The 22,381-nt window shown below is 44.7% G+C and overlaps 1 protein-coding gene and 1 pseudogene across 1 annotated transcript; both read right to left on the reverse strand.

Moving 5' to 3' along the window:
* Positions 1 to 7,476: 7,476 nt before the first annotated feature.
* LOC136549648 (F-box protein SKIP22-like) lies at positions 7,477 to 9,220 on the reverse strand. Its single transcript, XM_066541027.1, has one exon. The coding sequence runs from the start codon at positions 9,139 to 9,141 to the stop codon at positions 7,702 to 7,704; it is 1,440 nt and encodes a 479-aa protein (XP_066397124.1). The 5' UTR covers positions 9,142 to 9,220; the 3' UTR covers positions 7,477 to 7,701.
* An 8,747-nt stretch (positions 9,221 to 17,967) lies between these two features.
* Positions 17,968 to 22,107, reverse strand: LOC136467593 (leucine-rich repeat extensin-like protein 7; annotated as a pseudogene).
* Between the last annotated feature and the right edge of the window lie 274 nt (positions 22,108 to 22,381).

Here is a 22,381-nt window from a genome sequence, read left to right on the forward strand (position 1 = left end):
CCAATTTCTCTCTCTTTCTTTTTTCCTCATATTTGCAAGTACCAATGTACAATGCCTAAACAAAGTTAGGTAATTGCTGTTGCACACACACACCTACAGAACGAAAATGTGAGAATTCAGAGACCGTAGAATCAGATCCACAGAACAAGAAAGAGGACAACAGCTAAGAAAGTGTGACCTTCAAATCACAAGGGGAACCACTGAAGCAGTTTAGGGACTAAGATCCAGTCATCAGAAAACGAAAAAGTTAGCTGGTTGTACTCCTGGGGCCAAGCCACCAAGGTAGGGGATTGCTCAAAACTTAACAGCGCGTACTGTCCCTCCAATCACAACCATCAAAATTTAATGCTGGAATCATAAATGATGGGTTTACAAAGGTTAAAGTCATAACTGACTAGTTCATATCCTATTGTATAGCATGGCGCTGTAAGAATCACCAGGTGATTCAGAAACAAGTTCGGCCAAGATGAAAGGGGTCAAGAAATGCTGGTGCTTGTCCCTTTTCTCTGAAGCAAAGACCAAACAAAATATGAGGCAAAAACACTCGGACGCAGAGCAGAAATCATTTGGTAGAAGGTTATTGTCACTTAATGAGTTAATAGTTCTCTTGACATAATTCCTTAAAAAGAATGGGTGAGACAGAGAGAAGTGCTTGGACTGTTAAAAAAAGACAGAGTACTCACGAAGAGATGAAAGCAATTTGCTATCTTCAAAGAGAACATCATACTGCAGTGGTAGTAGCAAAGAAAGAAAAAAAAAAGATGAAATAAGGTACAATGCACCTGTACTTGTCCTAAATGCAAATGAGATGTTCGGCTGGTATAGGTCGGCTGGCTGATTTTTTTTTTTTTCAGTTGGAGCATTTTTCTCAAAAAAAAACCTAACATAAGCAGCGAAAATAGTATGAACAGTCCTTTTTTTTAAGTCCAGCAGCCGAACAAGCTGAAAACTTCCCAAAGAACATGCCACAGTACATATAAAGTACTACTAATAATAAAGGAAGATTTCTTGTTACCAGAGGTGAGAGCTGCAGCTCCCAGCTCCCTTCGATCACGTTAGTTCCATTTTATTTTGCAAAAATTTTTAAGATTTTTCGTCACATCAAATCTTTAGACGCATGTATGAAGTATTAAATATAAATAAAAAATAAAATTAATTACATAGTTTAGATGAAATTCACTAGACGAATCTTTTAAGCCTAATTAGACTATGATTGGACACTAATTGTCAAATAACAACAAAAGTGCTACAGTACCATTTTGCCAAAAATCTTGCAAACTAAACGAGGCCTAAGATGTTTCACTGTTACTCAGCAACCCTTTGCTGGAGTGAATAGTGTTCACCATGAATCGGCGTGCGTACATGTGGATGTGGCCACAACTGAAAACAATGAATAGCTGGAGTTGGGGACACCCCCCCCCCCCCCCCCCCCCCCCCACCCCCAACACGCATTCACACCCGTCTCCAGTTCTCGGCCAGATTTTCACCGTCTTTTTTTAAAAAATAAACACCCAGTAAACATAGCAGCAACAGCAAGCTCACAAATACTTTTCCCGTTGTATTATTGCTCGTTCTACTGCTCAGTGTCCTGAAGGTGAGGGCACAAGCAGTTCATCAGTGTCCTGTTTCACTGGAAGGCCCCTCAGAATATGGATGGTGCCATAGCTGCTAGAATTGGCCCGCTTCGCTGAAAAAACAAACCGAAACATTGTTTCGGCTAATTTGATGTGAGAGAAAAATACTGTTTCGACTAAAAACACAAGCTGTAAAGTACGGATTATAAGACAAGCGAACAGATCCGTTAACCGAGCAATTGTAGTCCGGAGATGGGGGAGCTGGTAGGGGGCTGGACGCCGAATAATACAGTCAAAGCGAAGACCTGCACGTAGCAGGGCCGCAGGGGCATCCGAATTTTTTTTTTGTTTTTCAACACTTTTTTTTGAAAGATTTTCATAAATACGCTCCTGGCAGTATCCTTTCAAAAAACAGGCCTTGACCTCGGCGCCATGACAATTAGCGTCGAGTTTACACGTCTTTGGCACCAATTGATTTGGCGTCGAGGTCCAGGGTCATTTTCTTCATGTCGTTGATGTGGTTGCTTGTGTGGCGTGGACGTGGCATGAGCTCGGCGCCGTGGATCTTGGCGCCAATTACTACGGCGCCGAGCTATGAAAATTGATAAATTTTAATTTTTACCATGACTTAGATATTGAGAAATATGGCTAACTCTAGATTTTTTTACGGTGACTTGTTTGATCACTTAAAACAATCTAGAAATACTTAAGATAAAAAATAATCTAGGGTTTATATTCATGAACTAGCCTAAAAATACTTCTAAGTGTTGGATCAATAGTTAACTCTTTTTTCATGATGTTGTTTTGACCAAGGTAAAACTATAGTTTCTTTTCTAGATATGAAGTTTGACTTTTAATAGAAGTTGTAGTTTGAGTTGAGTACAACAAACTTTGCTTTTGAACCTAAACCTAAATCAGTCTTTAACACCGGTAGCGAATTGATGCTGTTTTTGCCTCTCTAAATCTTTCTAATTCCCTTATCGCCGGTAGCGAATTGACATGTTTGCGACATTTTATCTTCTAAATTTGTATAACAACTTAATTTGATACCGTACTACGAGTTTGAATACTCTCTGAGGAGATAACAACAAAAACAAGTCTCGTTAAGTTTGGACTTAGCCACGTTAAAAAAATTAGACTTAGCCACGATCATAAAATCTAGATTTAGCCATATTTCAACGTGCTTACAGGTGAGGTGTGTTGCGTCCATGCTTGCATGTCTACACATGCGCATACGGTTTGTTGCATGCACCAATGCATCTCCGGTTAGCAATGCAATAGACGCATAGAGCCGAGCCCTGCATCGCCTCGTCGTACTGCAGGAGCCGAGCTCTGTACTGTGTCGTCCGGACGTGCTGTAGTTCCATTTGGTCAGGCAAATTTTTTTATCTTAAGTATTTCTAGATTGTTTTAAGTGATTAAACAGCAAGTCACTGTAAAAACTCTACTGTTAGCCACATTTCTCAATATCCAACCTGGACAACATCCATGAGTTCTTTTCTGCCATCTCGTGTCTCAACCATCTGGAGTCCTTGTCAGTGTGACTCGATAAGAACATGGATGGTCTGTTTCCTTCTCTGGATGACACAATTGCTCGGCTGCCAAAGACCCTCAGTTATTGCTTTAAGCTGCACAGGCATATACGCATACTACCATCATGCAGCTGGATCAAGGAGTTTGTTAACGTCCAAAACTTGGACCTTGAGGTAACCTTACAGGAATAGCATGACATGCAGGTCATCCTGTATCATTTAGTACATCGTACCAATGGGCCCATGAAATGTCTATGTATCAAGCCGGTTCAAGATGATGCGCTCCATATAGGCATTAATGATGAGCGAAAGTTCGTTGGGTTACGACTTGAGGTCCTTGAAATTGTTTGCACCACAAACTTACAGGCAACTATTGGAAATATACAAATTTGGAAGATAAAATGTCGCAAACATGTCAATTCACTACTGGCGATAAGGGAATTGGAAAGATTTAGAGGGGCTAAAACAGCATCACAATTCGGCCATGTTAAAGATTGATTTAGGTTTAGGTCCAAAAGCAAAGTTTGTTGTACTCAACTCAAACTACAACTTCTATTAAAGGTCAAACATCATATCTAGAAAAAAAAACTATAATTTTACCCTGGTCAAAACAGCGTTATGAAAAAAGGAGTTAACTAACACTTAGAAGTTTTTTTAGGCTAGTTCATGAACATAAACCGTAGATTATTTTTTTTATCTTAGGCATTTCTAGACTGTTTTAAGTGATCAAACAATAAGTCACTGTAAAAAATCTAGAGTTAGCCACATTTCTCAATATCCAAGTCATGGTAAAAATTAAAATTTATCAATTTTCATAGCTCGGCGCCGTAGTAATTGGCGTCGAGCTCATACCACATTCGCACCACGCAAGCAGTCACGTCAACGACACGCAGAAAATGAACATAGACCTCAGCGTTAAAGCAATTGGCGTCAAGACGTGTAAGCTCGGCGTTAATTGTCGCAGCGTCGAGGTCAGGGTCTATTTTTTAAAAGATATTGTCAGGGCGTATCTGTGAAAATCTTTCAAAGAAAAAAAGACTGAAAAACAAAAAATTCGGCAGGGGCATCCTGCTTGACAGAGTTAGCCGGAAGAGGCCTATCGTCACCGAATTGGATTCTGGTTCCCACTGTCCGGGAACCCGTAGTGTTTGTTGGTGCTTATGCAGGACTGCAGGTGCAGCACCGCGCAGCATCCATCGTACTTGTTCCAAAATTAATCCAAATGAATATATCCAACTGAAGGGAATATAGATTCTACCTGGCTGCTTGTTCGCTTGTCTTATAATACATACTTTTTAGTTTATTTTTTTAATCGAAACAGTGTTTTTCTCTAACAACAAATCAGCCGGAACAATTTTTGACTAGTTTTTTCAGCAAAGCCAACGAGCGTCAGGAATGTGTTTGTATTTTATTGTCAAGTAAGATTTCCACAAGTATTGGTATTTTACACAAGATAATAGAAGTGGGGAATCACATAGTACATATCCAAATGGTTCAGATTTGTCACTGAAACAAAGAACGCTTATCAGCTTCCATTTGTCCTCTAGAAATCACATATCCACTTGACTAATGATTCGTGTTTTTCCTAAACGTCGACCTAGCGATCCAGCAATCACCGTTGAGACTAACAGTGCAAATATATAGAAGGTACAGTAGATTAAAACAATAAATTGTCCATGCAGACAATGATGTAACACCAACATAATACACAGTTACTCCCCTCACTCTCTGAATAAATCAATTCCTCAAGTTGTCCCAAACTAGTTTGATCAAATCTATAAAAGAGTTATGACACCAAATTAGTATCATTAAATACACCATAGAATATATTTCTATAATATGCTCATTTGGTGTCATAAATATGTATACTCTTTTCTATAGATTCGGTCAGACTTTAAAAAAATTGATTTAAGACAACCCTAACAATTGATTTATTCATGGACAAAGAGATACTTTTGTATAGCTGCCACACCTAGTGCAATTTTGTGTGCAAGCAACTGCTGCTGCTTAAAGCATATTATACACCAACTAGAAATGAGAATCATAAACCAGATCAACAATCATAGAAATGAGATCTCATGGCAGTAAAACATTTACCCAATCCAGATTTATAAAGTGTTTCCTCCCATGCCCTCCCCCACAATCTTTTCAGTGCACCAAACCAAAAGCAAAGAGTTCTCACTGAAAACTGAAGCCTTTCTTGGGCTCCGAGACGCCCCGTACATCTCTGATTTTAGTACTGGCGACGGTGGCTCAGAGTCCCAGTTAAGATAAGTGATCAGAAAGCTAAATCTCATGACAGTCATTTCACGGTTTAATTAATAACATAATAGAAAAGGGCAAATGAGGCCAATAGTCAATAGGACATGTGCAAACAATGCAGAGTAGATGCACGCGTACAGCAAAAGAAGTGTCCTTTCTTCCTGTGGTCAATGTAAAGTTCACCTTAAAGAATTTTGCAATCTTTGGTCCCCCAATGGTGGAGGATGATCTATGTAACATGGTACAAAAGCATCAAGCAGAAATGCTTCACAAGTTCAGCAAATTATGATCAACCCACGCTATCCCCAGTCTGATATGACTGAATTGCATAATAAAATGGATAAGCCACAACTCATAAGCACCTGCAAGTTCAGATTAACTTTACATTATCTTGGAACTCAGTAACACAAAAATAAACCTGTAGCATCAAAGTGAAAATTTCGCTCAAATGAATATACAAGACCATACTTCCACAGTCAAGACAGTATCTTCAAATTTTGCCTTGACCAGTTCAAACAATAAATAAACGTATTATCAACTTTCTGAATCATCCAAGTGAGAACCATGAGGAGAACAAGGACATGGAGGTTATAGTTTCATAAAGGAAATAAGAGGCCAGTCTCATATGCATATGTCACAAACATATATCTACGACCCAGAAAATAGACAAATAAATAAGTATACAAGGATAAGAAACCATACTAACCATGACAACACAAGTGAAGGCAACACAACAGCCCATAATTTCTAGAAAGAAAAGAGATAACCATCCAGTACTTGCAAGAATCATCTATGACGGCAGCAAAACTGTTCCCCAGTGAGATGTGTATCATACCAACTGTAACAACACGAAATAATTTTACAACTCATTGGAATTGTATTTAGTTTTGGTTGGGGTTTTGTAAAACACACATGACGAAGACTCACAAGTGGTCCTCATCCTGTCACATAAACTTGCACTGTAGGTGTTGTGTGTGTGTGTGTGTGTGTGTTTTGTGTGTGTGTGGGGAGGGGGGAGGCTGCACCAGGGCGCAGGGCGACAAAAAAGGTCCAGCATCTCATAAGCCAATTACATAAGTGGGCACGATTTGTTTTCCCATTAAGTTAGGTGATAAGTATGTTAGTACTAAATTTTGGCTTTTAGGAGTACGTATGTTTAATCCAGCCATCCCTATATAGAGAGAGGCAGCATTCAGGAATAAGGGGGACAAAAGAAGTTACCTCCTCTCTATCGCTATATTCCCTCAACCCACCGCCACTATGGATAGATGAGGCTTGTACCTTCTCCCATTGAGCAATTCACATCCACCAGACAACAGTACGCCAAATAAACAATTGTGTTCAATCATAAATTAATACAACATCACCCAGGTACACTCGACTAGTTACATAAACATACTCCTAGTATGTTACATACCACCCTCTGTCCCAAACTATAGGTCGTTTTGGCTTTTCTAAGTACATACCTTTTGCCATGCACCTAGATATATGATATGATACATAATAGAAGTTGTGTATCTAGAAAACCCAAAACGACCTACAAATTGGAAGGGAGGGAGTACATCCCAAATGATCCACAAGTCATTTATTAAAGGCTGTAGTAGTTGTCATTATCACGATGATTCTTCCAGGCATAGAATTTTTTTAAAAAAAAAAAGACATGCATACACCATGTAGTGGTACATATTACCAATAAAAGAAAACTTAAAGTGTATCAGGTTGTTTGATGTTTTTAGCTCTAATGTCTTTATTATTACAAGAAGGCAGTTCTCCACACCAGAGATATTTCACTGTTTTAAATAAAATAAAATAAAAGGGCACCATAATAACAGACTAACAGTATGCTTCCATTATTTCATACAAGACTGATAACATAATACTATAATAGAAGAACCTGATTATTCTATTATCACTGTGCAGTAACCTGTATGTCAAAGGAAAATACCTGATATGTGGGTGAGGTGTAAAATTAAGGTATCAATGCTGTAGATTGCACATTTAATGCAAATAAATTTAAGCAGCATATTGAAGTTTAAAGCTATTATTATCTTAGCTAAAAATACATCTACCTATACATTCAACCAATAACTACGTCTAGATGATAAATCTGAGGATAGAACAAGGGTACTTTATTACTTGGGCATTGGATTACATTGGCGCAAAAAGAGACAGAAAAGATAGGATCTAAGATACTAAGGGGATATATGAGGATAAGAGTGCTGTGCACATGCATAAGTGTGTGACTTGATGATATGAACAAGACGGTCTAACCGTCTACGCACCCCTTCTTACCAAATACTCTTAACATATAAGTAAAACTCATTGACATGGCTTCAAAGGAAGTTATGGCGGTGACCATCAAGTATGCAGTTTGGGGAGATGTTCCTTCGTTGATTTCCAAAGTGACGCCCCACAGAACCAGGATTCCCAATAAAAGGAAGTCTGTCTGAGTCCCCACCAATCAATGGCAGCCTAAGTGGGCGGCTATAAGGACTATTTCCCCAGCCATAGTTCCAAAAGGTTGGGTTGGGCCTCTTCTGCCGTCTCTTATTGGCCTGCCAAACCTCTCCAAATATGGCCTTCGCAGTCTTGCTCACACCCCTAGAGCCCTGACCATAATGTTCAAACTTCGATACAAACTTCTTCCAAATACTATCATCTGATGCAAGATTCCTCATTTCCTTGCACGTGCACTCAACCTTTGCAAGATCAACCCCAGGTAGAAACTCCAATACCTTAGTCTTCAGATCAGAAGGCAAAGCCATCAAGCATGGAGGCAAGCGCAGACCATTCAGCTGGCACAATGATATCATTAATGGCAGGCAAATCTCATCCTTCAGCACTCTCCACAGATCATGAACTCCCTTCTCATGCACTCCGCTCAGCTGATCGCTATCCAGATAAAGTAAAGGCTCCAGCCCTGGCAACTCCAAGCACAACCGGCACACCTCCGACTGTGCCCCATGCACATACCAGTATACCATAACGAAATTGGCCATCAAGGAGTAGTTCAGCACCACCACCTTCCCCTCCTCAGTCACAGGTAACATTGCTGAAAGCTCTGGTATGGTATACTTGATGGTCAGAGGCTTCAAAGCACCCGACGGCCAGCCCTGAGGCAGTGAGAGGTGAGACCCCATCTGAGTGGCGGTGAGAAAGCCGACATCAAGCAGAGCTGCATGTAAGGCCGCAACCAGGCGACCTGAAGCGGTTCCCTCCGCGCTGCCGACGTTGTTCATCTCCCTCTTGAGATCCCTAAGCACAAAACTCGACCAGCCCTTCGTCGCATCGAAGGCCTCCTCCATCACCACATCCGGCGGATCGTAAGCGACCGGAAAGCTAGGGTTCACCACCATAGCCTGCACCTGTGACGACAAAGAGGAACCTCCAGTACCAGATTGCTTCGAACCCTTCCCGGGGTCGACAGCCTCAGCGACCGACGCTGCAGTGCCAGAGCCCGGGCTAGGGTTCCGGAGCAGGGCCTGAGCCGGCGGCGCTAGGGCCGTGAGAGGGGATAGGGTGAAGAAGACGAGATCACCGGACGCGAGGCCGAGGGACGGGAGCGTGGCGGCGGGGTCCGGCGAGACGAGCTCCTCGCTGCGGTTGAGGGAGAGGCGGACGGACTCGGCGGGGACGGGCTGCGCCGCGGAGAGCTTCGACGCGAGGAGGGTCTTCACGTCGGCCAGCGTGGCCGTGGGCGGCAGGTCCACGCGGTGGGTCTCGACGGCGGCGGCACCGCCGCGCGCCTCCATCGATCGCAACCGGAGCTTCATGGTGCGGGGAATTTTTCGTGGCGAGGGTGGATGAGGATGAGTAGCGTCGCGGTGGCACTTGACTTTGGGAACGGGGGCGGTTGAGAACTGATATTGGGCCACAGAGAGATTGGGGCGAGGGCGACCTCGTTATGGCGGGCTAGAATAAACGAGTATGGACTGGATGACATAATAGGCCCTGGGTTTGGTGTGGATCGTCGCTATCCGCGTACACGTGCAGTGGGCCGTATTATTTTGGCCCAGTGCAGATTGGAAGTTGAGTTCAAGAGTTCAAGTGGCTTGGATCCACCGGTAGCCCAATGCGGAGGGAGGCAGGCGCATGAATATAAGCCCCATTTTTTTTTTCAATTTGGTTCTTTTTTTAAAAGAAAATTTACGTTTAGCCTCCTAGGAGACGTAAACTCATCGTTAGACCCTTAGGGTTGGCGCTAGGACTTATGGCTCTGAGATAACACGTCTCGGCGCCACAGATCTTGGCTCTGTGGTGCCTGGCCATGCACAGCAGAGCATCCTAGGTGGTGTTGACGTAACCGGTACCAGCTCTGTCAACGTCACCTAGGATGCCCTGCTGTACAAGGCCAGGCACCTCGAAGCCAAAATCTGTGATGCCGAAATGTGTTATTTCGGAGCCATGAGCTCTGACGCCGACCCCTAGGATTCAAAGTTGAGTTTATGTCTTTTAGATGGTCAATCGTTAATTTTCTTTAAAAAAAGATTAAATTATAAAAATTTGGGAATATAATCTGGGCCGGATTCGCTAGGGAGTCCGCAGACGTCAGACGCACCCGCGTGCCCTACGCGGCTACTCCTGTCCTGCGCGTCTCGAGGAACGACACAGGGGCAGTACTAAGCCGTTTGGTATACTGTCGTCATTCCAAGGCAGTACAGTACTATAGCTAGCTCACCTTCACCCTTGTTTAGTTATCCCAAAATCTAAACTTTGACACTATGTAAAAAGAAGATTTTCTGTCACATCAAATTTGCGATATATGCATGGAGTACTAAATGTTGACGAAATCAAAAACTAATTGCACAGTTTGGTTGTACTTTACGAGACGAACGTTTTGAGCCTAATTAGTCAACGATTGGACAATTATTACCAAATACAAATGAAATGCTACAGTGTGCTACAGTGTCTACAGATATCCGGCGGCGCCAACTTAGGGGCCAACTAAACGCGCCCTTCATCTCTTTCTGCGGAAACGTTAGATCAAAATGAATACACGGTCATTTTCAACAAGTTACCGAGTACATCAGCCTTTGGGCTGAAACGATCGTATACGATCGTGGATTATTATCGCTGGTTGATTTGGTTGTCGGTATCTTTAGGACCATCCGTGATGTAGATCAGTGGGGTTTCATTGGGTTTCTCGTAGAAATGGTGTGTACGGAGAAGGACAGAGAGGGAGAGGGAGAGGAAGAGTTAGGGTTAGGCACTGACCATCAGTAGGTATTGAGGAAGCGGATCCGGCCATCGGGTTCATCGGTGAAGTTCTGCGCTAGGCAGCGACGGTCGAAGAAGAGAGAGCGACGCAGTGAAGACCGTGGTGGCGCAGCGCAGTGGCGACGGCGGTGCTTCCCGTCACGGGCTGCGTCCCTCTGTTAGATCGAAGTAGGGTTTCTAGGTGGGGCGTACGGCTCAGGCGAACCTCGTACCTAGAGCCACCGGCCCCACCTCTATTTAATGCGTAGTGTGACGGGGGCCCGCCAGCCATAGATGGACTGGGCGCCCCCGATCAGGGCGCGAGGTCAAGGCCCAAGTGGCAGTTGGGCCACTATGGTTGGGAGATCAAATCAACATTCTCCCCCTTGATCTCAACTCATACTTTAACTTTAAACTTTGATTTTAATCCCTTTCACTTTTATTTATTCCATCATAGATTAGTGCATAGAGCATGCTTCATCGTCACGGTCAATCGCCGATAGATTTAACAGCTATAATACGCATCCCTATTCTAAAATAGATACTTTAACTTTAGGCCCTTTATTGTCTGGAAATCATATGCTTTTCCTTAAACCCATGTCGACTGTGTGTTCTCTGAACACACTGGGTGGCAAGCCTTTTGTACGCGGATCCGTAAGCACTTGCTTGTTACTTATATGTTCAATACTTTTAGTATGATTCCAGACTTTCTTCTTCACAACGTATAACTTTAACGTCAATGTGTTTGGCAGCACACTTGACCCGTTGTTATAGGAGAGAACTACTTTAATGGTTATTGCTGTTGAATACCATTATAAATTCCGGGTGTAAGTTTTTTTTAACTATTTCGCCTGTCCTTAAGCCTCATAACAAGCTATACTGTAGGTATGCATCTTTGATGACACCACAACTATTTCTTTAAAGCTTTTTCATAATAAAACTCCGACTGCGAGTGTTAGCTACTATGTGGGTTTCACTAAACATTTCGTCAAAATTTAATATTTGTACCCACGACTATTTGAGAGTACTTATTCTTTTTTACTCACCATGAGGCCTATAAATCTTTGCACAATTGCAAAACATTCTCAACTCTATTCCAGTGATCTATATCTGGACTGGACTTCTGCCAAAATATCCCGGATACATGAAATATGTTAGGGTAAGTTCTTACTTATAAGCACTCATTAAGCTTCCAACAGCTGAAGCGTATAAGACATCCTTTCGATCTCACATTGGTTCTTGGAACACTAAAAGTTCTCAAAACTATTTCCCTTTACTATAGGAACAGGCGCAGGTTTACTCACATATATATACTTTATTTCTTTAGAATCTTCTCTAAGTATACACTTGAGATAGTTCTAATACCCATTTTCCTTTTGTCTCGGTAAGTTCTAATTTCTGGAATAAATGACGCTTTACCAAGATCGTTCTCATTGAAACTTGAGGACAAAAACTGCTTCTTCTCTAACAGTAGATTAACACCACTATTAGCGAGCAAGGTGCTATCCACGTGCAGGATTAGGAAAATTGATTTCCCATGTTTAAACTTTACATAAATACAATTGTCCTCTATATTCTCTTTAAAACCTAAACTATCTTATTGTACTGTCAAACTTCAAATACCAATGTCTTGAAGCTTGCTTTAATCCATAAATGGATTTCTTCAGGCAACATCCCTTACATTCTTTTCCTTCCATGACAAAAACTTTTAAGTTATGCCATGTAAACTTTTTCATACAAATCCCCGTTGAGGAATGTATCTTTACATCTTTCTGATGTAACTGTAAATCGTAGTGTGCTATTAACGCCATTATGATTCTTAAAGAACCATTGCATTCACATTATAATCTATTCCTTCTCTTTGTGTAAATCATTTCGTCACAAGTGGCGTTTTATAGCTTTCCATATTCTCTTTGGAGTCACATTTGTCTTGCAGACCCATTACAGCCTACTATTTTGGCTCCATTGGGAATTTCTTCTAAGTTCCAAACATCGTTGGTATTTATCGATTTCATTTCATCTTCCTTTGCCTTTTGCCATTTAGACGAGTGAACGCCTCTCATGGCTTTTTCAAATGAGGTGGAATGACCCTCCATTTGAATTTCTTTCTTAACATTGACTCCTTAGTCACCAGAAATATCTGCTTCTCTTATTCTTTGAGACCTTCTGTGGCCTCGTGGCACTTCTTTCATATGGGGCTATTATTACTCTTCATTGCCAAAAGGCAATTGTTCTATAGCCTCCTGTATCACAAGATCCTTATTTACTTATTTATCTTCTTTAAGAACTAACATCAGGTGTTGTATATGTCATACAACATCAACATGTATTAAGCAATTTGTTGCTCTAAAACACTATAGTGGATATGTAATCCCACTTCTATTCAAGCCTTAGGTATGTACATACCATGCTCCCCCAGATTATTATATCTTCTATAAAGATGGTGTATCTTCAAATTTCTTATTTTGGGTTTAATCTACTAAAAACTCATATGGCGTGTTTAGCACCGCCTTGATAACTCTGAACTCGTCCAGTATGAATACTAGCCAACTATGCTATCTTTCTATTAGAACTATAAAAGGTGCAGGAATTTAGCTATTTCTTTACTTTAGGGGTATTGTTATTATGACCGTCTTACTCCCTCAACGATCACATTTTTATAGATCACTTTTACCTTCAATGCATAGTATGCATTGCATTATCTAAAGTATGGGGAAGTATCTTTCTTAATTGTCTTTCTTAATTAATCTTACATTTTTCCCCCTCGAAATGTGGTATGAACTTTTGTACCACAATTTCGAAACATTCAGAACTCTTGTGAATGAGGAAACTTTGATTACTTACTTCATCCACATGATTACATTATGCAAACAAAATTCGTATGGGAGTACATTTTCCTCATTACACTTCAAAACTCAACATAGTCTATTATTATCAATACTTCTGCAAGTCACGCTTGCATATTATTCTTATCTTTTGGTTCACATGCAACTTTCTTTTGTTCTTAAACTCATTGAGTACTTAATGACCATGACACAATCAGAGTGTACGGTCAATACTAGGATAGCATAAGAGCTACCCCAAACTTCTCTCCATGTGCGGGATACACTTAGAGCACATGAGTCATCACATCCTTCTCCTGCCATGCGGGATGAGTACTATGCCAAAACTCTCCCGCCATGCAGAATTCGTTAACATAAGTACTATGCTAACTTTACCCCGTCATGCGGGTACTACCACAAACTTTTCCCGCCATGCGAGATAATTCCCTTGAACGAACATAATTGCTAGGATTGGCTCGTGTTCAATCATCAAATTCAAAAATAAATTTGAATATTCTTTTAACACACATGTGTAATCCAATGTTAGTCAAATTAAACATGTATATGACTTTTACAACTCTCATAAGTGAAACTGAAAATAAATTCTTCTTCACAAAGAGTATATAAAAGACATTTCTCAATGAAGAGTCTCATTAATCTATCTCTTTTCTTGGATCAATATCCTAGAATTCTTTTCTTTTGAAGCCATTCTTTAAAGAGAATACAGTCCCTTAAGCAATGGCATTCTTTCATACATAACTTACCCTTAGGCATTTCATCATCTGAGTCACAAGTACCTAGCTCATTTTTCTTACTGCCTTCAAGAATGAAAGCATGGAAGTCTTTTGTCTGAAAAAATATTCAACAATAATGCTCATTAAACTTTAAAATCTTTATGTTCTATTCTATATCACCGTTGGACAGAAATAGAATAAAACATCATTCTTCTACATTAATTCCACATCACCGTTGGGCAGAAATAGAATTAACATATAGAAATTCAATAATCTTGAAAACATAGAACTGCTCCTCAAAATTAAATTCTCCCGTTGGTTCGAATTTAATTAGAAGACAATCAACTTCATTGCAGCGGAAACATGAAAATATATTTCTCTAGTTTAAGAGCATTCCTTGATCTTTATCTGTTCTCTGAAAATTGATCACTTTGATGCAAAATTCATCAGAGATTTAAACTTTAAACATAAAACTCATAGAATTATAATATTGTTATCATCAACATTGGTTAGAAAATAACAATACCATAATTCAACTTTAAACTTAAACTCATAAATAAACTTATAATATTGTTATCATCAGAGTTGGTCAGAAAAAATAATATTATAATTTATCTTAACTATAATCCGACTATTCCTCCAATTAAAATAATCCAAAATTTAATCGGAGTATAAAACAATCTTTGCAGCGGGAACTATGAACATGATTGTTGAATTTTACCCATAGGAAAATTCTCTTTTTCAATTTTCTTTGAGCCATTTATCATTTTCCAGGAAATTGCATTTTACTAGAAAAATTAGAAAAAGAAATGGCTTAATTATTTACTGTGCTGTGGCCCAACCGACAAAACGGCCCGGCCCAACTCGGCATGTGCGCGCGCAGCCACCCAGGCCGCAACGTGGGCCTAGGTCGGCAAAGCGCCGCGGCGCGCTCGCCCGCCTGGGCCGCTGAGTGGCCCGGTCGATCTCTGCCGTCCGTGCGCATCCGACAGCCGAGCGCGCATCTAGGACGAACAAAACCGCCGGGCTAGCGCTTCCCCCGTAACCCTAGCTCATTCTCTTCTCCATTTCCTCTCTCTCCATCGAACAGAACGGCTGCGGCGGAGGAAAAAAGGTGGCGGTGGCCGCCGGCAACTGCGAGGAGGTGGCGCCGCCGCCTCCGCTACGAGTCTCTAGCAGGCCAGTCGATCTATCTCCCTCCCCTTCTCCTCTTTTCTAGCCCCGCATCGAGCAAGAGGTAGCCGCCCATGGCGACCGAAGGAGAGATGGCGGCGCCGCCGTCGAGCGGCTTTGTGGTGGCGCCCTTTGCCCTGAGCCCAAAGCGGGACCATGATGACTTCCCACACGCCGGTGAAGCAGCGGTGCGGTCAATCTTCCCGCGCGGTGGCGGTGGTGACAGCGGTGAGGAGCTCTAGTGAATATCCCGCGCCGTCCATTTCTTTTCCCTTCTAGGGTTAGAGTTTGGTGAAATTTCGAATCACCTTCTTCTCTCTTTTTTTTCTATTTCTTTCCTCGAGATCTGGTCGCGGGTTTAGGGTTCGGATCAAGCGGTCTTGAAGCCGAGCACCTTCCAACTTTACCCAGTTAGCGTTAGAGACTATTCTTCTTCCCCACGTGCTTCTTCGTAGGGTTAGGGTTCGGCTGACCCCTTCTCTGTCTATATCCGAACGGATCTAGTCTATCTTTTCTTTTTAAATCGGTTTCTTGCCCTGACACTATCCACGCCTAGGGAAACCGGCTTTGATACCAATGTTAGTATCTTTAGGACCATCCGTGGCGTAGATCAGTGGGGTTTCATTGAGTTTCTCATAGAAATAGTGTGTACGGAGAAGGACAGAGAGGGAGAGGGAGAGTTAGGGTTAGGCACTGACCATCGGTAGGCATTGAGGAAGCGGATCCGGCCATCGGGTTCATCGGTGAAGTTCTGCGCTAGGCAGCGACGGTCGGAGAAGAGAGAGCGACGCAGTGAAGACCGTGGTGGCGCAGTGCTGTGGCGGCGGCGGTGCTTCCCGTCACTGGCTGCGCCCCTCTGTTAGATCGGAGTAGGGTTTCTAGGTAGGGCGTACGGCTCAGGCGAACCTCGTACCTAGAGCCGTCGGCCCCACCTCTATTTAATGCACAGTGTGACGGAGGCCCGCTAGCCATAAATGGACTGGGCGCCCCCGATCAGGGCGCGAGGTCAAGGCCCAAGTGGCCGTTGGGCCACTGTGGTTGGGAGATCAAACCAACATTGGTATGAGAGAAAAATACTGTTCTGGTTGGAAATTTACGATCGTTTACGATCAAGCGAACAAGCTGCATATCCTGGCGACCTGGCAAGATTGGAGTTGGGTAGTGCCCATGCCACTAGGGGATGTTTGGTTCTTTAGTCGCTCATAAAATTCATGTCACATAAAATATTTAGATACTGATAAGGAGCATTAAATATAGATTAATTACAAAACCAATTACATAGATGGGGGCTAATTTGCGAGACAATTTTTTAAGCCTAATTATTTTGTCAGCAACATAATTACTGTAGCACCACGTTGTCAAATCATAGACTAATTAGGCTTAAAAGATTCGTCTCGTAAATTAGTCGCAAGTTATGTAATTAATTTCGTAATTAGTCTATATTTAATATGCAATGCACGTGTCTAAACATTCGATAGGACAGAAATTTTAGAAGGCACTGTACGCAACCAAACGGAGCCTAAACTTTGATCCCATGTGTAACCCACCCCGACTGCCCAGTGCCGAGACGTCTGCTAGCTCCTGGCCTCCTGCACGTTTGCTAGATCAGGCGTGCCTAGGCAAAGCTATACAGTACACGTAGTAGTACTACTAGTACAAGTATAGAGTACTGTACTATCTGGCGCCCTTTCCTCTGCAGTCTGCACGGGCATTTCTTTTCCTGCTGGCTGCTGTTACAGTTCCAACGCCTGACGGGGAGTCATGACAACAGACCAAGCTCACCGCGAAAGGAAACTTGCTGTTACCGGCGGGTTTTCAATAACGAAGTGACAAGCCGAGATTTCCGATGCACGGCAGCTCGGCAACGGAGATGCGCGGGGCGGGACGGCGCGAGTCTGGAGGACAGAGGCATGCGAGTGCATAAGGGCTGTTTGGTTGGCCGATCATCTGCCCTCTTGAATCTTGATGCAAGCTCAAGTCATTTGATTGGCTGAGTTCTTTCTGGAGCCAGGCTCGATGCGTGCACAACGCCCTGCAGCCTGGCCGCGGGATTTTTGGACGGCCTGTCTCGTGCGGGCAGCGTGCGAGAGAATCGCAATATAGACGCAAGTGTAGATCAAGGCAATCAAAGAGCTACTCTATATATCCTGGCGCTGCAGATCATGCCTGGTGATAATTGATGCGAGACCAGTGAGGGATACGACGAACATGAACGTCGTTTTTCCCGAGCAGGCGAAAGCAGCCCTGATCAAAGCAAGCAGTTGACCGAGACCGACCGGGCTCCAAAGCTTGCGACTGCAAAGAAAGCAATACCGGTAGACTGCAGTGCTATGGACTCGTCCATTTCGCGAACTGCTCTGGGCTGCGTGCGCGTAATACGAACTGGAGTAGGAGTACGAAACAGGTGCACGCGTCCAAGTAGTACTACAATCATTTCGGTACCACCATCACGGCATCATCTGTATAGTACCCGTGAGGCCGTGATCATTTACCACTACTAGCTTGTGTTAGTGATGAAGCTAGGTCAGGATCTGGTCCTCACTCCTCAGGCCTCTTTTGGAATCAAGGAAGCAAAACTCAGGAACGGAAAACCCCTACTAAAAATTCGAATGACAATTAAAATCATATTCCTATGAATTACCTATCTAAGAAAAAGTTAAGAAAATTCCTTCATTGTCATTGAAAACTATAACAATCCCTTAGTTGCCATTCAAAATTACATGTTCCCTTCGTTGCCATCGAATTTAGATTTTCCGTTCCCTCGTTGCCACTGCTGTTACAGAGGAGTCACGGCGTGACTTCGCTCCCGCGGGAGTGGGAGTAGCAGACGATGGCGGCGGGTTCCCTGCGATTCTGCCTCTGGGAGTCGACGACACCGGCGTGGGCGGCTGGCTGCCGCGGTCGCCGCGTGCGTGGCCACCGCCCGGCGTCGGGGTGTAGCCCGGGGCTTCCTAGAATTGCGCCTTGCTGCAGTCGAATGGGTGTGCCGCGGCGGCCGCGCACTGCGACGGCGGGCGCTGGGCCGGCGCGCCGGGGATGCAGTTCCAAGCGCCGTCGGCGGTGGCCTTGGCGCAGGGCGGGCGCGAAGTGGAGAAGTTGTCGGTGTAGGTGAAGTTCCTGAGGCTAGCGAGCGCGCAGACTCCCGCCGGCATGGCGCCCTCGAGGCGGTTGCGGGCGACGTCGAGCTCCTCGACAGCAGCAATGTTAGCGATGCTGGCGGGGAGCTGTCCCTGCAGGTGGTTGACGCTGACGTCAAAGACGGTGAGCTTCCGGAGCAGGCCGACCTGCGGCGGGATGCATCCCGTGAGCTCGTCGGTGATGAGCAGGATCTCGTTGAGCATGTCGGCCATCCGTCCGATGCTGGGCGGGATGCACCCACCGAGGCGGTTGTGCGCGAGCACGACGACGGAGGCCGGGGAGTTGCCGAGGTTGGCCGGGATCGGGTTGCGGAGGCGGTTGGAGTTCAGGAAGATGGCGTCGAGCGGGCGGTCGAAGAGCGCCATCGGGATGCTGCCCTCGAAGTCGTTGAAGCGGAGGTCCAGGTACCGCAGCGCCGGCAACGACAGCACCACCTCCGGGAACCCGCCCACGAAGCGATTGTTGCTGAGGTCGAGCTCGTGGAGGAGGTGGAGGTGCGTGAACGTGCGCGGGACGACGCCGCAGAAGCGGTTGGAGTTGATGTGGAACAGCGCCATGTCCGGGGCGCCCAGCAGCAGCGACGCGGGAAGGTACCCCGCGATGTCGGCGTGGTTGAGGTCGATCCCGGCGACCACGATGTCGTGGGAGGTGCTGCCGGGAAGGGGCGCGCAGAAGACGCCGTTGTAGGCGCAGACATTGGGCCCCACCTAGTTGGCGGTGACGTTGGAAGGGTCGAAGAAGATGGCGGTGCGCTTCCACGCCTGCAGCGCGGCGTAGGACGCCCGGAGGCGAGGGTTCGGGAACGCCCACGACGGCGGCGCGTCGAAGCGGGACGCGAGCGAGGACGCGTACGACTCAGACACGGCCCCCTCCTGCTGCGCCGTCGAGGGGCAGACGAGCAGCAACAGCAACGCGAAGGCGCGGTGCGATCCGGCCAGAGGAGAGGCAGGGAATGCGAGCCGGACGGCGGGTGGGTCTTGTGATCTAGAGAGAGAGAGAGGGGAGAGGGAAACGTGGAGCAGGCAGTGGCATTCAGAGCAGGCACATGGGGCTAGGACGGGCGCGTGTGTGTGACTGATGAAGGCAAGCGCAGCGCAGGCTCGTCACACAGAGTCACATGGGGGCCAGCTGCACAGCAAGCTCAGTTCAGCTCATCTCGCTGATTAGTCATCACTCATCACTTCATTAGTGTGTGTGTGCGCTGTGTCTCTTTGCGCCTGCGCCTGCGAGCGCGCTTCGTCACGGTCACAGAGGAAGGGAGAGAAGTCACGCTGTGACTGCTCTGTGACAGCAGTGGCAATGAGTGAACAGAAAATCTAAATCCGATGGCAACGAAGGAAACATGTCATTTTGAATGACAATGTAGGGATTGTTATAGCTTTTGATGACAACGAAGGAATTTTCTCGAAAAAGTTCGGGATCCCAAAGAGATCGGAGTTCTCAAAATTAGGCCTCAGCTAGTCAGCTTCAATTCACATCTTCTGTATCCGTCCTTGCCACGTTCTACTGTTAGCGCGCATCGATCTGTCGGTTGCGTCAGCAGCCGCCTGCGGCGGACCACGGAGGCGCAGACAGCTAGGTTTACGCAAAGTAGTGTGTACTTCCTCTGTAAAAAAAAAACGTAATTCGAGCTTCCATGTTTAAAGCTAGAACTGTGTTTTTTTTACGGAGGAGTAGCGATGAACTGACGATGCACGTGAACTGTACAGTAACGTAGAACGGATTATGCATGGATACACCCTCGACATGACGCAGCAGACTGATACACGACGACAGCGCTACGGTTTTTCTTTCTCTTCTCCAGAAGAAAACAAGACACGCTCACGCAGACGCAGGCAGCAGGGGCGCAGCTCGCCTCGTCCGCGGGCGGCGGAAACGCAGCCGGAAGGCGCAAAACGACACAGCACGCGCTGCCCTGTCTGCTGAGGTCTGCCGATGGCGGAGCAGGCTTCCCTCTTGCCACCCCGTTCCGCAGCGGCCAGCCCGAATTTTTTATTTTTTAACCCATTTTTTTAAAAAAAATCATAAATATACTCCTGGAGGTAAGATTTTAAAATCTGGACCCTTAGCTCGGCGCAATCGTTGCTGACGCCGAGCTGACACGTCTCGGCGCCAACGTTGCTGCCGCCGAGCTCTTGGGCTCGACGCAAACGTGGCGGTGACGTAGCAGGCAACTCGGCGCCGTAGATCTTGGCGCCGAGCTTGGAGCCATGATTACTGGCGCCCAAGCCTGTCTTACGTATGAGCCGTCCTTTTCTTTCTCTATTGCTCTCCCTCTCTCTCTCACCGTCAGTGACTGTGGCCGTCGAAAGTCCCAACGTGAGTCGGATCTCCCGACCCAAGTCGGGAGTCCCGACACCTGGATTTTTGCTGGTGGCTGTCTGCGCCCGACGGAAAGTCTATTTTTATTGTCTGAAAAGTCTAGATTCGTTCACTCTTACTGAAAAGCCTAGATTCATCTACAAAGCGTCTGTACGATACGATTGGACTATACACGTTCTAATGAATTTACATTTAATCTGTGTACTATATTTGTGCCTTTTTAGCAGTGTATTATAATTAATGATTCACGAAAAAAATTCGTAAGAGTTTTCTTTGTATCAGGAGCATCCACAGTTACGAACATAGACATCATTATATAATCCAAACATTTAATCATCCAACGAGCACAATGCAACCACAACGAACATCACAATCAACATAACATGTCCTCCATAGTCTAAATAGTCCACAATGTTCATATAGTCCTAAATAATTACAGAAAAGTAACTACAAAATCCATAATGTTATATACTAACATCTACTAAAAACCCTCACTGTCTCCTAGTCTTACCCTTACCCTTATGACCAAGAGCGCTGGTACCTGGAGTGTAAGGGTCGGGTGGACGACGTCGCCTAGTGTCTGGAGGCTATGTAGGCTGAGTCGAGGGAGCGTCCTGGAGCTGAGAGGGGCCAAGCTCCTCGTGCCTCTAGTCCACGTCGTCGTCGTCGTCCTCCTCGTCCCCTGTAGCTGCTTGGCTAGAGGAACCTAAGCCTCCTCTGCCTACGGAAGGAACGTACACGTCTTGCGTCGTATCTATCCTGCAACCACAACGAGCAGCCGTACGGCGTAGCCAACGTGACAACCTCTGTTGTACAAAATTAATTTAACTAAAATAATCTAACATATTAATAATATGTTTGAAAGAATATTTTAAATCTTCAGAAGCTACGCGTGTCGTCGTCCCTGACTCTTGGACGAAAGTGCTCAATATCTTCAATGGAGCATTTGAGGGTATTATCCTGCAGCAAAGTTCTCAGTAATAATACTTCTGATCAGATAGCAACATGTTTTATTTTCTTTTGTACAAGAATCTAACGTAATATAAAGATGCTATGGCTTGAAGGTGGCAATAACAAAAATAGATACCTCTAACGTATAATGTAATGGTATACAACTAAACGTAGAAAAATAAGACGATTGACTTACCACTCTATCCAAGATTGGTCCTGTCTGCACCTGTCTTCCTATACGAGTAGATTGGTCGTACGCCGTGTCTTCATCGTCGGAGGACTCGATGTCAGTGTAGTCATCTTCTGTCCATTGTTGCCACAGCCTGCAACGTGTCGCACGTTGGTACCAAGCTTGGTACCGCCAGAACTTACGGTTCGTGTGCGGCTCATTGTTCTCGTCCATGTTGTCGTGCACCTCCTTCCATTGCTCAATGTAGTTCTAGTGGTGCTTCTCCCGATCAAAAATATTTCTATTCTTCTGACGATCCAACCTGCACGTATGTCATCGTTACTTGAATCCATATAAATGTCACCATATTGATAAAAATGGACCATCATGAGACATTTAAAATAGCAAAACACTTACTTGTGTAAGTCAACGCCAGTCGAGAACAGAGCCATTGGCCAAAGCTGTCTCACTCCAAATTGGCATGCAACTCTATTTGGCAGGTGGAACT

This window comes from Miscanthus floridulus, chromosome 1 (genome assembly GCF_019320115.1).
Source record: "Miscanthus floridulus cultivar M001 chromosome 1, ASM1932011v1, whole genome shotgun sequence".
NCBI classification, from domain to species: Eukaryota; Viridiplantae; Streptophyta; class Magnoliopsida; order Poales; family Poaceae; genus Miscanthus; species Miscanthus floridulus.